This window comes from Erythrolamprus reginae, chromosome 3 (genome assembly GCF_031021105.1).
Source record: "Erythrolamprus reginae isolate rEryReg1 chromosome 3, rEryReg1.hap1, whole genome shotgun sequence".
Taxonomy (NCBI): Eukaryota; Metazoa; Chordata; class Lepidosauria; order Squamata; family Dipsadidae; genus Erythrolamprus; species Erythrolamprus reginae.
The window spans coordinates 38,057,611-38,076,490 of record NC_091952.1 but is presented as its reverse complement, the minus strand read 5'-3'; the positions used below and the strand labels follow the sequence as shown (position 1 = coordinate 38,076,490).

The following is an 18,880-nucleotide window of genomic DNA, read 5'->3' as shown; positions in this document are numbered from 1 at the left end:
TAGGCTTCCCCCCCCCTCCAAATTATTTGTTGTGCTACTGCAAACTAGACCTAATGTTTTCCATTGCATTCTAGATGGTCTTTACCCCTCATTCTTATTCTGCTCTGGGCTCTTTGGGTATGATATTTGTCATTCAGACCTGGCATTGATCCCCAATACTGTAGTAATAGTAAACTGAGCAAATATGGTTGCTCTTTTAACCTTCCTTGCCAATTTTATTTTTCTTTCTTTCCTGGCCTCCTGATGACTTTGTCTCTTTCTCACACTTCATAAGTTGTCATTCAAATGTATTGATCTTTAGTCATTTCAATCTATACTATGAAAAGATTGATATGATATTTGATGTGATTTCATTGACAGGCGAAAAGAGAAAAGCACTTTCAATGAAAAGTGAGCTGAAAAGAAAACAGGAAATGTCAGATCTTTATGTAATATATTATAAGGAATACATCCATATTTCACTTTTGATAAATTTCACATTTTGTTCAAGCATAAGTTGAACTTATATCCCACTGAATTTTGTTAAAGTCTGCATGAAGATGGATCAGCCTCTTCCAACTCACATACACAACTTTTAGTTAATTTTTCTTGCTGTATACTTTATTCTATGGATTCTTGCACATAATCTTCTTCATATATGCATTTTTAAATAGAAATTTAGAAAAAGAATGTGAATATTGGGAAGAATTACACCTTCATTTTCTTTTTGCTCTCATCTTAGTATATGTAAAGTAACTCAAGTATGGTATCATGTTAAGGGACATTAGAAGATTGTCTGATAGACAGTACCTGATCTTCTTGTGTAAATATCTGTGGAATAAATGAGGATTGTCCAAATATCTGGAAGAAAGAGTTTGGAGAAGATTAAAGCATAAGGGATTTGGATTTCACTGCTTCACTACAGAAGCATTCAACAGGACCACAAAGTGACAATGGTAACTATGGAACAATTTTAACTCATGACATCCAAATTCAGAAGAATGATCTGCTCTTCTGACAACTAATCAAACACAGCAAGACAAAATTTAAACGACAGATACAATTAACTTTTCAACAAAATTAAATCTACATAAAACAATTAGCTTTCTCGCTGATTTCCACTAAACTGATAGGGAATGAAATTAAATAAAAATGATATTCTTTGGAAATAATATTTTGGAACACAACCAAGATATTTGACTCCACAATACTGGGGCAGAATTTTTCCTACGCTATTAGAACTGAGTAATTAAAGTTATTGACCATTTTAGTTCTCTCTTCTACCAAATCTTGAGTAGGATTATCAAGGCAGAAAACACACTGAGTGCAGTGTAAAATAATATGGACTATAATCCTAGTTATGATGAAAAACAGATTCTTAATGTTAAACAGTCTCTCCACACTCTACTTTGTGGCTACTGTTACCACATGTATCAAATTCTTTTCCTTTCCTTCTAACTATATCTGCACAGAGTTAACCACACATATCTACGAAGGAAGATGAAAACAGCAAAAAGAATTTAACTAGAAAATATTGATTACAAATATTAATCTGAGTTGCGTTGCACTGGAGTTTTATATTGATTAAAAACCTCTGATGGATTTTGTAGAAGTATTTATATATTCAGAAGATGGGAATTTAAAGATCAAATAACAAAGAGTGCTCTCCTCCAATTATTAAAGTGATGGAATAGGTAAACCGATCTTCTCCCTTCAGCTTCCCTTAAAATAGCTATTCAGCGATAGACTCATCTATCTATACAGTTGAAAAGGTCCATCTGTAGTTTAACAAGAAATAAATGCTAACAGCTTTATAGCATTTCCATCAACTCTACCATAAAGGCATCAGCCAATGTCAAACTTAGTTATCTAAGTGAAGCGGTATTCATATAAAACTCTGCATGCTTTCCACAAAGAGTGGAGTGCATAGCTCCAGCAGTGGGTGGTTTCAGTTTACCTAAACCTATCTCACTGTGGAATCACACACACAAAAAATGTAATGAGATCTGCATGTAGAAACATAGAAACATAGACGATTGATGGCAGAAAAAGACCTCATGGTCCATCTAGTCTGCCCTTATACTATTTTCTGTATTTTATCTTAGGATGGATATATGTTTATCCCAGGCATGTTTAAATTCAGTTACTGTGGATTTACCAACCACGTCTGCTGGAAATTTGTTCCAAGCATCTACTACCCTTTCAGTAAAATAATATTTTCTCACGTTGCTTCTGATCTTTCCCCCAAGTAATCACAGATTGTGCTCCCTTGTTCTTGTGTTCACTTTCCTGTTAAAAACACTTCCCTCCTGAACCTTATTTAATCCTTTAACATATTTAAATGTTTCTTAACATATGATAGGGTTTTATATGCTTCTTTTTTAATATTAGATTTGTTTCACTATAATATTGTTTTTTATTATTGTTGTGAGCCACCCCAAGTCTTTGGAGAGGGGCGGCATACTAATCTAATAAATTATTATTATTATTATTATTAGTATTAGTATTATTATTATTAACAGTGTATTGTCCCACAGTGAGTTGCTCCAGGCAACTCGCTGTGTGACAATACGCTGTGTGAGAATGCCAGAGGTGAAGGAAACTTACTCCTATTTTTTTCTCCTCCTCTTTCTCCCTCCCTTGCCATAGGACAGCTCACCATGGGAGAATGCCAGAAGCAAGAGGAACCACCACCTTCTTGTCTTGTGGAAGAATTGTCCATCCTGTGTGAGTTGTCCCACACTGAGTCAGCCAGGGTGAGTTGTCCCACATCAAGTTGGCAAGAGAGAGGTGGCAGTGGCAATGGTAATGGTGGCAAGTTGTCCTAGATCCGTGATGGCAAACCTATGGCATGTAAGGCCACGTGGAGCCATAACCAATGGCATGTGAGGCATTGCCTGCATGTGCTGGCCAGCTGAGTTTAGGCCTTCCAGAGAGCAAAGGCCATTTTTGCCCTCCCCAGACTTCAGGAAAGCTGTGCACGTGTGCTGAGCAGTAGAGTGTCAGAGGTGGGCTGCTCCGCCAGAGGGGTGAAGCGAGGCAATGTCAGCCATTTCCTGGTGTTTATGGAGCAGCTATGAAGGCGCACCAAAGGTAAAGTGCACCAAAGGTAAAAGCCGCTGCGAGTCCTCAGAGAGGGGTGGCATACAAATATAATAATAATAGTAATAATAGTAATAATAGTAATAATAGTAATAATAGTAATAATAGTAATAATAGTAATAATAGTAATAATAATAATAATAATAATAATAATAATAATAATAATAATTAAAAAAAATGGCTGGGGTGCCAACAGAGCTGGAATCAGTTGGCGAGGGAGTGACAGGCAAATTCTATTTTGACTGAAATAATGGGTGTTCATTGGGGTCTGAGGCAGTGACGGGCTCCCCGTTTTTAGTGCTACCAGTGTGCTACCAATGACTGGCACAGGCGTGCGTGCATCTGGTGCAAGATTCAGCTTCTGTGCATGCACAGGAAGCAAAAACATGCACGCGAATGCTCGTGCACAAGAGATTTCGCCAATTTTCAGCAATTTCTTTGCTTCCGCCCATGTGCGAAAGCAAGAAAATGCCAAAAATTGGGGAAATCTCCTTCGTGTGAGCATCCTCACATGAGATTTCACTTCCTGCACATGCACAGAAATTGAATCTCATGCGGGCATGCACATGCACACCTCATGAATATGGAGATGCATGTACATCTCCATTTTTCCAATGGGGACTGCGCACCAGACCGTCTATGCAATAGCTCACTACTCGTCTGGGGTTTTCTGGGGGGATGAGCTCAATAAAAATGTTGGAGGTGCATAGTGGGTGTGCTTGTGAGTGGGGCGTGTTGCATTATAACTACTGGCACATGCATGTGCTATCACATTTTTGGCATGCAACAACAAAAAGGTTATCACTGTCCTAGACCCTCTTCTAAAGAATTCAATATAACTTAGTAATGACTATTTACTTTCAAATTCTGGAAACGTGTGTTTGAGGAAATGTTAAAAGTAAAAACAGCCTGCCAATGTCCTTTTCTGCTTTTTGGTATACTTAAAGCTACCTTTTAAAGCAGTGTGCCTGTAATGTATTAAATAGAAAACTTGTTGCTGGATTTAAAAATATGGCAAGGGTTGATTTTATTAGTGGGGCTTCCAATTAGTTTTTACATCCTCCCCCCACACTCCATACCTATGCAATCTCATCCTCTTATAATCAACATCTCATAAGAGATAGTCTTGCTTGGTCCAGAAGATCTTGTCAATTATTTAAGTATGCCCCAGTTGACATTAAGCCTGATTACTTTGACAAGGCATACGGTATATTCAATAAATGAAAAAAAGGACAATTGCAGTTTGTAACCCATTATGTTATCACGATAAAATGTGGAAACTGGCACATAAAAGATGGAATGGAAATAATGAGGGCTTGTTTGAAGGCTTCTTCCCAGTTTTAACAGCTTGGGAACAAGCATTGAACCCAAACATGATTTATGAAGATGAGAAAGATAACCTCAGTGAGCCATTCAGAAAAGTACCGGGATCAATCCAAATTCTTTTTAGTGCTATATTAATCAGATTGTGATTAAAAACCCCCACTTCCCTGCTAGTTGCTGTCTTTTCAGTAGAAAAATCTGTTTCCTGAGGCCTGTACGGAAATGAAAATGGTTATCAAATGAAATCTTATTTTACTCACATGGTGAACATCTTTTTCCAAATTACAAAATTTACCCTACATTTTGAAACAGCTTTAAAAAGCCTCATATGGTTAATTTGAAGATCCTTATAACTTTTAAAAATATCATGTTTCTTTGGATATTTTTTCATGATTTAGGACATAGCTTGTAAATATTAACTGGGCCTTTTTTTTAAAGAGGCCTTCTATGGTTCTTCTCATTGAATGATGGCAGGGAAAACACTAAATCTATTTCATTTACATTTTAAAAAATACATCTATTTTATTTGATTATATTCCAGACATGTATATAATAAATACTCTTCTTCTTTTGCTCTCTGATTCTGAACATTATAATTTAGAGTACATTTTGATCTTAAGAACTAGATCTAAAGCTTCTAGGGACAGTTAAGCACCATAAATTGTTCACAATGTTCCAAAGGTAGAAACAGAACATCTTTGTATAATTTAAAACTTTAGCTTAGGGAGTATCAGGAAGTTGACTCTAAGGTTTATAACGCTTGCTGCAAAATACATTGGAACACCATTGATGTTATTATATCAACAGCAATAAATTTATAACAAGCAAAACAACATATTTATTTTATTTAATAAACAACTCTGTGGCAGGCTAAAAACTCCAAGCACTCTGGCTGAAAGTGTAGAGCTAGCTTCAGGCTTGAAATGGCCCTTGAAATACCATATTTTTGGAGTATAAGATGCACCAAAGGGGCATACAGTGTAGTAGGCCCAAGAACAGTCTAGCCAGTAGCCAGGCTATAGAAAAATATTTATTCTTCGGAGCTTGCCCAAATTTTATTGAAAAGCCTGAAAAGATACATAATTTAGGAAATACTTTGACAATGTTGTTTAGAGGAGCAAGCAAGGGACAAGGCTACCACCTGAATTCTAGGTCAGATCAACATAATAGTTAATTTTAATGGAGAGTCAATAATAGAGCTGGTAGCGATCATAGCGCAAGGCTTCCCACATCTGTTTGGATGCCGCCATTTGTGTTCTTTTATCCTCTGCACATGCGCAAAGCATTCTGCGCATACGCAGAGGGTAAAAGAACCGAACTGGCGGCATCTGGGTGAGTGGGAGAAGCCTTTCACTGCAATTGCTACTGGTTCTATGACGACCAAATGGAAGCATTTTATTCCTGGTCAGGGACGATCTTGTCCCCTGCCAATATTTCAGAATATAACTCAAGTAATGTCTCCAGTGGTAAAGATTATATGTCATTGACCAATTCTCAGAGGATTAATGAGGTGCAATGGAGGAAGAGGCTGCTGTAGGTGGTAGCAAAGAGAGTTGTGTGTATTTCTTTTATACCATCTAGATTAGACTAGAGATCTTCAAACTTGGCAACTTTAAGACTTGTGGACTTCAACTCCCGAATTCTCCAGCCAGGCAAATGCTCTGAAGACATTCTTGACTTAAAGAGGTTGTTGGAGAGAAATTTCATTATGCTCAGCAATGAGAACACCAGTGTTGAAGAAAAGAGCTCCGAGGAAGGTACAAAATATCATGTGGACGTCTGTCTGTCAGTCTCTATCCATCCATCATCTATCTAGTTTATTTAATTTCCATCTTACGAACAAGTGATGGGCCAGATGGAGTCATCTCAGCATGGTCTTTACTTCTGAAAGGGTTTATTGCTTAGAAAATATACAAAGGTAATTGGAAATACAGCATGAAAATTCTGAAGAAGTATATAAGGAAACAAAGAATGCAAAAGGAGTAGAATCTAATTATCCCTTATCAAATTCTATTTCACATTTTCCATGCTCGGTCATCCCAGCTTGTTTCATTGTGTTATTCTGCTCATGTTTATGGCTTCTCTGACTCTCAGCCTAATTGACCATCCACAGCATCTGGTTATTAGGCTGATTATGATTTTCCCTAGTTCTACATTCAAGTTGATTATTGAACTGAAAACAGGATTTGCAATCTTTTTCTCCTAGTAGAATTGCCAGATTATCTAAAATCTGAAGAAATTTAACTACCTATATCTGAATAGTATCACACAACATGCGACTGCATTAAAAGATAGCAAAATAAATTTATAATTGTTCCTTTCTAATTGTACTACAAATTAAAAGTAGCTGTAGGAAGGAAGAATAATAATAATCAGTGCCATAACATATAGCAGATGTGCTGTTTATACTGGGCATGACCAGTCTGGCGAATAGAAGGACCAGGGGAGACATGATAGCTGTGTTCCAATATTTGAGGGGCTGCGACAGAGAGGAGGGGGGTCAAGCTATTTTCCAAGGCACCTGAAGGCCAGACAAGGAATAATGGATGGAAACTGACCAAGAAGAGATTCAACCTGGAAATAAGGAGCAATTTTTGAAAGTGAAAACAGTCAACCAATGGAACGGCTTGCCCTCAGAAGTTGTGTGAGTTTCATCACTGGAAACTGGATTGCCATTTGTCAGAAATAGTGTAGGGCCTCTGCTTGGGCAAGGGGTTGAACTAGATGAATTACAAGGTCTCTTTCAAATGTGTTGATCTGTTAGCACTGTTTCTGGTATTTATGAACCACAATTTCATCTGAAGTATCCTGGATGGTGTTGTGTTTGGGCCTGGGCCAGCCGTTGCTCCCACAGATGGGAGAGACGCGGCACAAAGTGAATGTGAAAGCCTGGCTGACAGCCAGGAAGACATGGCAGACAGTCAGGAGGACGAGGCCACTGGTACGCAGGATTCAGCAGACAACCCAGGGGATTTGGCATGCAGTCCCTCAGACAGCCTTTCGTCCCTGGGTTCTTCTTCAGATCAATATATTGATCTGCATAGCCGAAGAGCTATGCAAAGAAGGGATCGATTGAAGGAGTATTACAAGTCATAATAGTAGCACCTGGGCTGGTTGTGGTTCTTATACTGAGGGCTGGGTGTGGTTCCCTTAATGAGGGCTAAAGGGATAAAAGGGAACAAAGGCCCAAGGCAAACTGTGGCTGTTTATCTGTGTTATTTTGTGGTACCTGCTCTGAAGTTTCTGTTCTGTGCCTTTGGAGTTTTCAACTCAGCTTTTTCAGACAAGTGGGAGGTGAAAACTCTGGGACTTGCTGTTTGCTCCAAAGATTCAAAAGGACTCCTGAAACGTCTTTGCTCATTTCAGGTTGTCTTTGTTTGTTTTTTCCTGTGTTTTTTTATGCAGCTGACGTAAGCCTTGCACTATCATTGTTTTCGGACACTACGAACTGTTTTGAGTAACCCTTTTTTGTTTATTTAATACAAGTTTGCTGATTAGCAGAGCACATGTGTGTTTGATTTATTTTCCTTGGACTGTTACGCATTGCCTGAGCCCAGTCAGGCAGAATAGATGGTACCTTATTGGAAAAAGCATTTCATCTTAATTTCAGGGGACTTTGCTGCCTGACCGCTATTGGTTTGAGAGACATAACCATGCTGTAGTTACAAATGGGAAAACCTCTGAAATGGGTTTAGACGTGGCATGGTAACAACATAAAAAATAGGTAGAAACAAATTTATGAAACTAAATCAGTGATGGCGAACCTTTTTTGGTTTGTGTGCCAAAAGGGTGTGTTTGTGTCCACACCCATTTCCTCCCACCCATGTTGCTCCTGCATGTGTGCACAACTCCCTCTGTGCATAGGCCTCACTGAAGCCTGGGATGGTAAAAAAACAATCCAATGGGCAAACCGGAAGTCCATTTTTTCAAACTTCCGGTTTGACTGTTGGCCAGTTTTTCGCACTCCAGGGCTTCAGAGAAGCCTCCTTGAAGCCTCCAGAGGGCGAAATAGCCTTCCCCAAGGCTGAAAGTCAGCTGGCCAGGGAACACATGCACTCTGGAGCTGACATAGGGCAATGCCTCACCTGCCCTCTGATATGGCTCCGCATGCCACTTGTGGCATGTATCACTGACCTAAATCACTGACCTAAATCACGAATGGCTATTAGCTAAATTGAAGCGCCATTGAAATATTGGCTGTTTGGGCAATAATCAACAATAGAACCTGTCAATTCAATTCCTTAGCCTACTTGAGCATAGGATAATCTCTAACCTGAGAACACAAGTTGGATTATGTAGAATATTGTTCTGATCTGGCAGGAGTCTTTTTTTCTTGTATCTTGAAATAAAGACCTCATTTTGCTCATGTGCTTGTTCAGGCAGCATTTTTTTTTTGGTCAAATAAATAGCATTCAATGAAGGATCACAGTTGGGTTAAGTGATTAAAGGGTTAAATAAGGTTCAGGAGGGAAGTGTTTTTAATAGGAAAGTGAACACAAGAACAAGGGGGCACAATCTGAGGTTAGTTGAGGGAAAGATTGGAAGCAACGTGAGATTTATTTTATTTTACTGAAAGAGTAGTAGATGCTTGGAACAAACTTCCAGCAGACATGGTTGGTAAATCCACAGTAACTGAATTTAAACATGCCTCAGATAAACATATATCCATCCTAAGATAAAATACAAGAAAGAGTATACGGGCAGACTAGATGGACCATGAGGTCTTTTTCTGCTGTCAATCTTCTATGTTTTTATGATGTCATTATGTGAGTCATATTTGATTTTACAATCTGTTTTGCTAGAGTTGATGTGTGGATCATAATATTTATTTATTTTATTTTATTTTTTAATTTAATTAATTTAATTTAATTTAATTTTATTCTATTTTATTCTATTCTATTTATTTCATTTCATTTCATTTCATTTCAATTTATTTTACTTTACTTTACTTTACTTTACTTTACTTTACTTTACTTTACTTTACTTTACTTTACTTTTATTTTATTTTATTTTAATTTGATTTCTATGCTGCCCTATTCTCTTGGGAAGTTTGTAAATGGCAATCATGGGACCCTAGGATGAACCAAATGTCCTAAATATGTGCCTGTTGCCTAACACTCACATTTTGATCACTTCACTGTGACAGTCATAAGTGAGAGGATTTGTCATAATTCACTTTTTTCAGCACTGTCACAAATTTGAATGGTCATTAAATGGATGATCTAAGCCAAGGACTATCTGTACAAACTTAATTTGGTATAAAATAAATTCAGGAAACAATCAAGATTTCCAAAAATGGAATAAAATTTAGGGAGAAAAATGTCTGGAAAAGTGAGGGGAAAAGAAGACCTAACCCAAGAGAGATGGAGCATTCTCAGTAATTGTAAAACAACTTAAATTGGGGTTTTTTAGATTACTTTTTAATATTAGATTTGTTACATTGTTTTTAATTGTTGTTAGCTGCCCCGAGTCTTCGGAGAGGGGCGGCATACAAATCTAAATAAACTAAACTAAACTAAACGTAGAATAAAAAGGAATAAGTGAAAAAGAACAATCTAGACAGAACTCTGTAGTAGATTTCTCTATGTGACAATTTTGTGCTACAAATATATTTCTTATTTTATTATATGCAACACTTGATGACTACAACTAATACAATTATTGTAATCTTAGATATTTATTAGGAAATTTTAGACAGTGTTATGTGGAGTAATTAATATGTTACAGAGAAGTATTTTAAGAACACATTAAGAGCTGTGATGGGTTAGACTTGAAAATTCTATGTAGCCCATCATCTTTCTGTCCTCAGGTGTTTTTGTGAACTTCTAAGAAGAATCCAGCAGTTTGGTGAATGTATAACATGGTTATATGAGAACCATATTATATGTGAATTGTGTATAGATAGATATGCGTGCCAGAAATACTGTAGATGAGTTGATTAAGTATAATGAAAATATCTGACTATAAATATACAATTTCATAAATGCACTTTAAATATATTTATTGCTATTTGCATTCTTATCTGTATAGTAGTAATCTATTGCAGCTATTTGTATAATATCAATGTGTGGAGAGATTCAAATACAAACGTCAGAGGAAATGTAAGTATTCAACTTCACATCTGGAAATGCAAAATCATCTTTAGGTTCCCATCTGAACTTTTCTAGAGTAGCCTTATACAACTTAGAACTCTCCAGATGTGTAGAATTCACTGCCCATAATTCTCTTCCCAGCCTGAACACATATCTAGAGACCATTATCAAAGCTGGATAAGTCTACTGAAAGCAGCCTTTTTTGGCTTTGAAAAAAAAAGCTGTTCTCTTGTTTCACTTCTGCCTTTGAAAATGGCTTTTGTTGTGCTTTGTGGATAGCTGTTGTATGTTGACTCTCACCTGATTGATGCAACTAGACTCATCCAGGTTTTCTGAGATTTGATTGTACTCTTCCTCCCAGCTTGGAAATTTTGGTGGTAAAAGGATCTCAACAGAGTCAAGCCGATCTAGGCTTCTGTGGAATGAGAATAAAGAGTTTGAGATAAGAAGAATGGTATCATCAACAATCCTTGTTATAGTATTGTCAGAAACTATTGCTCATAGCATAAAGTTTTGGGAGTTCTTCAATAAGATGCAACCAATGTACTTCTCTCATGAGTGTGTTCATTTCTGCGAGTCTGCGGAGAGGGGCGGCATACAAATCTAAATAATAAATAAATAATAAATTTCTTTCTCCTTATTTCTGTCCCATTATCTATTATCAACGGGAGAAATTAATTTAGTTTCCATTTGAGTACAAATGGAAGCAACTAAGCCAGAATAAAGCATCCCATGGCCACTGAGTGGCAGTCATGTTCTACCTATGGGCTGCACATTTCTGAACAACTTGCATTGGTCAAAGTCGAAGAATAAAGCTGCAAGGGAGCATTTGCTTCCTCAAACAAATCTTTCTGAACTGCAAAAAAAGCATTTTGGAAATGGCCCTCATGGTTGTATAAAGAAAGTTCTAGATTCAACATTTAGAACTGAATATCCCTTAGGGTTCCTGTATAATAGGCAATATTTTCATATATGTGAAGATGAGATAACAAATTCATTTTCTCAATTGTGTTGTAATTACCATTGTTTGATTAATCCCAGGCACTGCTTTCACTATCAATTTTCCAAAGAAAAATTAGTTAGCTAGCTGGAGGTTATTATCCAAACATAGGTAACTACAGTGGTACCTCTACTTACGAACTTAATTCGTTCCGTGACCAGGTTCTTAAGTAGAAAAGTTTGTAAGAAGAAGCAATTTTTCCCACAGGAACCAATGTAAAAGCAAATAATGTGTGTGATTGGGTAAACCACAGAGAGGGTGGAAGCCCTGTTTCCTCCCAGGAGATTCCTAGAGAGGCCCCACAGAGGCCTCTCCCTGCATTTTCTGGCCCTGTTTCCACTCAGGAGATTCCTAGAGAGGCCCCACGGAGTCTTCTCCCCGCCTTTTCCGGCGCTATTTCCACCCAGGAGATTCCTAGAGAGGCCCCATGGAGGCTTCTCCCTGCCTTTTCCGGTTACAGTTTCGGAAGCTCTGGTTTGTAAGTGGAAAATGGTTCTTGAGAAGAGGCAAAAAAAATCTTGAACACCCGGTTCCTATCTAGAAAAGTCCATAAGTAGAGGTGTTTGTAGGTAGAGGCACCACTGTACTATGTAGTTACAATCCGGAGCTTCTGTATTTGAATCACTTTTTCCTGGTTGTGAACTGAGAAATGAGAAATAGGAAGCCCAGACTACAGCAAGTCAATGCCTGATTAATAAGTGGATTCAGTTTCTAGAAGCTGCCACTCATATATGAAATATTTCCCTGAATATGTTATGTATGATTCTTAATTAAAATAATCACTGTGATTTTAAAGTTTTTAGTTATTGCTTTTGTTATATTTGAGCATACGCAATTGGGAGAAGTTGTACAGAATGTGTTTTTTATATATTTGAACATAACTATCTTCTTTAGATTAAAAAATAGACAAATCTATTGGCTGTTCTGCCTGCCTGCTGCCTGTATACCTATTATGCTCTTGTTGAAATGGAGAACAAGAGAATAATAGGTCTAGGATATTCACATATTATAAAACAATTAGAAGCGAGAAGAAATATTTTGATCTATTTCAAGTCATCCAGTGAGCTACTCAGATTAAAAAAAATGACTTGAGATTCTCAAAAGCAAGTGGAAAGGGCAAAGGAATTTTAAATAATTTTAAAATTAGGTCCTAATGCATTCAATGACATCTGGTTCTTTAGGGCTATGTTCTTTGTTAGATGATAAAGAATAAGCAGTGCTACTCTTAAGTTACAAAGGATATACAGAGGAAAACGTGGAGATAGAATATATCTAGCTAATAACCCACAGATATGAGTAGTACTACATATAACCAGACCAGATAGCTTGAGCATATAAATATTATTTACATTTATCAAATATTGTAGTCAGTAATAATCCTACTCATTCACAAATACATCAATCAATTTTCTCAATACATATACAAACCAACATGAGAACACATAGTTCTTACTACATACAGTAGTTATTACAACAATTCTTCCCCAAGAGAGATCCTGCTGACTTCCTCTTATGGCTTACTGCATCACAAGCTCTTAAACAACAATGTACTAAATTCTGTAAACATACATTGCTGGTTTGCTTTACATATTGTAACACCTAACCAGTCATGCACATAACATTAACATCCTTTACTTGAAGTTTACATTAAGAACCATTCCTGGTGATATTATGGAACTACCATATTGTTTTCTCCTACAGAAGTGGTTTGCATTACCGTCTTACATTACTATCAAATTCATAGTTTGATAATAATGAATATTTGAATGGCTGCATGTCCTGAAGTTTTGCCCAGAGATGTGATCTTTAGAGACAGAATGAACTGCTTTGTAGAACGCCAGAGTAGTAAACTAGAACATGGCCATTTAGCCCAAAGGTTCATCACTGCTTGATTGACCCCAGCCATGAAAATCGACACATACATAATTCATGGTCCAAGCAAAGCTCAGGGGAATCTTCCGACTAAGTTCAAGTACTAATCAGTACCTGTTTAACTTTTTTTTCAAAATCTTCAAGATTGGTTGGCAGCTGCTACCTGTTGTGACATGTAAAACTTTCTGGGTACACACAAAACTTTCAACCATAAACTAACCATAAGGAATGAATTTATAAATCAAATTAAGACACCAAGCAAAAACATGCTTAGCATGTTTTGTAAATGCAACTAGCAAAAGCACTTAGCACTTAGACTTTACAGTGCTATATAGACCTTTCTAAGTGATTTTGGGATTCAGCATATTGCTCCCAACAATCTGGGTTCTCATTTTACCCATCTCGGAAGGATGGAAGGCAACCTTGAGCCTGGTGAGATTTGAACTGCCAAATTGCAGTCAGACAGCATGCAGCAGAAGTAGCCTGCAGTACTGCACACTAACCACTGTGCCACCATGGCTCACAACCACTAAGCCATTACATGTTAAACCTGTTGTAAAAATAGTTAATAAATATGTTTAAAAGCTATAATTATTTGAAATGCACCCTCCCCCATTCATTTTTGCTTAGATCTTGAAGACTGCCTGAAAACTCATTGCAGTTTCTTTGGCAAAGTTTTTCAGAAGTAACTTGTCATTGCTTCTTTCCTGGGCACTTCCTGAAAGTGACTGGCACAAGATCATCCAGCTGGCTTTGTACTTAAAGTAGGACTAAAACATAAGGATTCCTGGTTTCCAGCCTGATTCTTAACCACTACACCAAACAGGCTTTCTAAACATATATTACTGTAAGATAAACAAATAGGATCTGAATCAGGTTTATTCAAAAGTAATTCTCTCTGGTCAGGCTTGCCCAGACCCCCCCCCACCCCCATGTATTTAGGTGAAAAACCCCCAAACCTGCATTATTTCTTGCGTTGCATAGGAGTCTAAAACTGGTGTCTGGCTCTTTAGTAGCAAAATGTATGTGTGAAGAATTATCTGCTATTTTTTTTTTTTACAAGCTGGTGCTCTGAAGTATATATGCTTAAAGATTTTGACAGATGAAACTCCATACATACAACAGAGCATGAGGTCACATGGCTGTGCCACTGTGCATATAGGGCTCTGAATGATAATTTGATTTTTATGAATTGTCGCATCGATTTGACAACTCAATTTGACTTTCGGAAACTCAGTTTGGTGATGTTATTGAATTGGCCTTGAATCAAATCCCTCAATCACAGCTTTTTAAAATGCGCTCTCAAGTAATCAGTTTAAAAACTGAACCAAATGTCCCCCCCATATGACCAGCAGATGGCACTAAATTATGTGTTGTACAGTACTTGATTTTTTCTGCAACAATCAAGACAGGTGAATTACTGTATTGACTATGCACTGCATCCATCAACAACTCTCCGAGAGCCTAGTCGATCGTATTTGATTTATACAAGCTGTGTTTTGAAACAAAATCCTTTCCCCCCACAGAGTACAAGAGCAGAACAATGATCAAAGATAGAAGCTAGGTATAGGATTTTTACTTTCTTATTTTTAAATCATTGTTCCGTTCCTATGCGTCAAGTTTGAATACTTTGCAACCATTAGGTGTATCGCCTGCTGGGAAAGTTGGGATAAAAATATTATCTCACTCCTTAACTTCATCTCTGTTTTACATACGTACGTATATGAATACATATAAAAACATACACAGTAAATTATGCCCATCCCTGCTTCCTGAACTGCCATTGGTTACCAGTTGGCTTCTGGGTGCAATTCATTATTACCTATAAAACCTTGCATGCACAGAGCTTGGCTGTTTCTGATTGTTTATGCTCACCTAGGGAGATTAAGCTGAATGTGTAGGCTGCAAGTCCCTTCATTCAAACAATGCTATGTATCAGGAATTAGAACTTCCTTCTATGTTGTGGCACCTGCCCTCTGCAAAAACATCCCCCGGAAATTCAAATGATTTTGACTCTACAGTTATTCAGGAGGTTGTTAAACAATATTATTAGTTTTTTGTTGATTAAAGGAATATTTGACTCCCCCCAGAGATTAGGACTGCCTCCAACTCCTTGCCTTTCGCAAACTCCTAAAAACCCACCTCTGCCGCCAGGCATTGGGAAATTGATTCCCCTTGGCCGTCCTGTTTCATGTATGGTTTGTTTGGGATGTATGGTTGTTTTTATATCAAGGGGTTTAATTGTTTTGTTTTTAATCATTGGATTTATATTGTATATTGTTGTTGTGAGCCGCTCTGAGTCTTTGGAGAGGGGCGGCATACAAATCTAATGAATAATAAATAATAATAAGTACCTTTGAGTGGTGCTCTGCTCGCCCAGTGACTGTTGAGTGGCCTTGAGGTAACTTTGCCTCCGTGCTGCAGTTTTAGGAGATGGCTTGGGGCTGGTTTCTGAATCCTCACTGTCATCATCACCCATGGCTTTGATATAACTCCCGCTTCTCATGCGCCGGCATGGAATTTCATTGTCTTTGTCCCTAGTCAGCATATTATTCCAGTCTCCCTGAGGCACCTGCAAAGAACAAAAAAAAAAACAACAGACTATGGTAATCAATTGTGGCAAAGAAAATAAATGGGACAGGAACTATAACAGCTAGGTTTCTAATGTATGGGGAGAAGCCCTCTGAAAGATGCTTTCATTTTTCAAAAGCCATTTGTTAGACCTGCAGAAGAGGAGCACTTTTTATATCCCCTCTGAAGCTAGAGAAATAGTTTTCTCAGAAGGTAGATTTACTTGCCTCCAGCTGCCTTTTAGCAAGGGGTGAAGACCTTCCACTTTAGTCAGAATATGTCAACTTGTGCTAGCATGTCTAGTGCTTTAGTGGCTTTCATGATATTTTTTTTTCATCTTTGTGTTTTATTTTCATTATGCATTGACTGCCTTAGAGCAGCAAGGTGAGATAGAGGTGAGAGGCAGAAAGCCCTCCTCCACCTTCTCATCATCCGAAAGATAAAAGGAACTACAAAATAGCAGGCTAGCAATTCATTAATTCAGCCTCACCAAAAGTAATGAGTTCCTGATGAAATAAAATCATACAGGAACAGACAATTTCATGTATAGCAAGCAATTTACAGACGCTGTTAAACTATGCATGCCCGAAACATCTCCTTCTTAAAATCTGTAGTATTCTGTTAAAGACTTACAGGCTATGAATAAATGTTATTTTCAGAGCAGTGATTAAAAAATCATCTGAGGCCGTGGCTCACAGATCAAATCTGGCAGATGGACTTTTGATATGACATTACAAGGCTCTAAGAAGGCCCCTTTCCTACTTATCAAGGTATTTAAAATTAGTCAAACATTTCTAACACTAAAATGTTATAAAATGAAAAACTCCATAAAAATAAAAGACAGTCACCATCATACACATGCACATCATTTTAAAAATTAGCCATCTAGGATGTAAAATTTATGACCCCCAGGCCTGCTGATACAGCCAGGTCTTCGTGACCTTACAAAAGGCCAGCAAGGTGGGGGCGGTCCAGACATCGGGTGGAAGCTGGTTCCAAAGAGCCGGAGCAGCCACAGAGAAGGCCCTCCCCTGTGGTCCCACCAACCTGCATTGCTTAGTCGATGGGACCCAGAGGAGGCCAACTCTGTGAGCTCTTATTGGTTTCAGGGGGGCATGTGGATAGAGGTGGTCCCGTAAATAGCCTGGCCCTGAGCCATGTAGGGCTTTATAGGTAATAACCAACACCTTGAATTGTGCCCAAAGACAAATAGGAAGCCAGTGCAGCTATTATTTCCATTAGCTATGAAGCCTGATAGCTATTGAAATTCAACAGCACTTATTTACTGCATCTTGTTAATACTTCTACAAAATGTTGCAAATCTTCGCAAGGTACAGTGGTACCTCTACTTATGAACTTAATTCGTTCCGTGACCAGGTTCTTAAGTAGAAAAGTTTGTAAGAAGAAGCAATTTCCCCATAGGAATCAATGTAAAAGCAAATAATGCATGCGATTGGGGAAACCACAGGGAGGGTGGAGTCCTGTTTCCTCCCAGGAGATTCCTAGAGAGGCCCCATGGAGGCTTCTCCCTGCCTTTTCTGGCCCTGTTTCCTCCCAGAAGATTCCTGGAGAGGCCCCAAGGAGGCTTCTCCCTGCCTTTTCTGGCCCTGTTTCCTCCCAGAAGATTCCTGGAGAGGCCCCACGGAGCCTTCTCACTGCCTTTTCTGGTTACAGTTTCAGAGACTCGGTTTGTAAGGAGAAAATGGTTCTTGAGAAGAGGCAAAAAAATATTCAACACCCGGTTCTTATCTAGAAAAGTTCGTAAGTAGAGGCGTTTGTAGGTAGAGGTACCGCTGTATTAATATTTATAAAAGTATATGAATTTTAATCCCAATTCGTTGTTCCTACAACACTTGCAGAAACTGCTTAGCGTGTCCACTCCCCTCCCAACAACAGCATGCATGGCAGGTGGTGTTGTACTAGCAAAACAATTGAAAGGCACTGTGGTGGTAGCTGGTTGATTGCTTTCTCTGAGTGCCATAGGCAGATGCACTTCAAGCTTGAGGAGGGCTGGAGCTTCTCAGCGGATCCAATCATTCTGCCATCCTGTCCTAGCAAGTGGTCCAGCTCTGTGAATGCTGGCAGGATAGGAGGCAGCAAGCTCATTCCAGAGTTGTGAGATTTCATAGGCCACTGCCTACTTAATGTTTGTGTGAAGAGCAAGAGTCGGGGAACAATGGAGAATGCGTAGGGATATATGCATTTCTTTCTAAATTGCCCTTTTCACCTCACGGCTCGACTATTGCAATGCTCTCTACATAGGGCTATCCTTGGAAAACGTTCAGAGCAGGGGTGGGAACGCAGTGGGGTAGCGAAAATGGAGTTCCACCCCAGAGCACCCAATTTGCACTGAAAGATATTGAAAGAAAATGCAGGGTGTCCTGCATAAGCCACGCCCACAGTGTGGTAGTAAAAAGTTTGGTAGCCCTTCACTGGTTCAGAGACTACAAATATTCCAGAACGCAGACGCGCAAGCTGTTGTGGGTGTATTTATTTATTTTTTTTAAAAAAATAATGATAGGGTTTTATATGTTTTTTAATATTAGATTTGTTCCACTATTATATTGTTTTTATTACTGTTGTGAGCCGCCCCGAGTCTTCGGAGAGGGGCGGCATACAAATATAATAAATAATAATAATAATAATAATAATAATAATAATAATAATAATAATAATAATAATAAATCCTAGATACATCTACATTACTCCAACACTCCACCAGCTGTACTGGCTTCCAATCGGTCTCCGGATGCCATTTAAGGTGTTGGTTATCACCTATAAAGCCCTACATGGCATAGGGCCAGAATACTTATGGGATTGTCTTCTGCCATATACCTCCCAGTGACCAACTAGAGCCCACAGGGTCAACCTTCTCCAGGTCCTGTCAGCTGATTGGTGGGGCTATGTGGAAGGGCCTTCTCGGTGGCGGCTCCAACTCTGT

General features: G+C 38.4%; 1 protein-coding gene across 2 annotated transcripts in view; it reads right to left on the bottom strand.

The window, feature by feature from the left end:
- The window catches only part of DLGAP4 (DLG associated protein 4), a 401,980-nt gene that overhangs the window by 109,978 nt on the left and 273,122 nt on the right, over positions 1–18,880 (bottom strand). The window contains exons 3-5 of one of the 2 annotated variants that reach the window (XM_070744825.1): positions 15,723–15,940; positions 10,797–10,911; positions 790–840 (exon numbers count right to left, since the gene is read on the bottom strand). In XM_070744825.1, the coding sequence (XP_070600926.1) occupies positions 790–840; positions 10,797–10,911; positions 15,723–15,940 (384 nt within the window). Of the gene's footprint in view, positions 1–789; positions 841–10,796; positions 10,912–12,956; positions 13,021–15,722; positions 15,941–18,880 lie in introns of those variants that run through there. The other variant, XM_070744826.1, reaches the window with a different exon arrangement.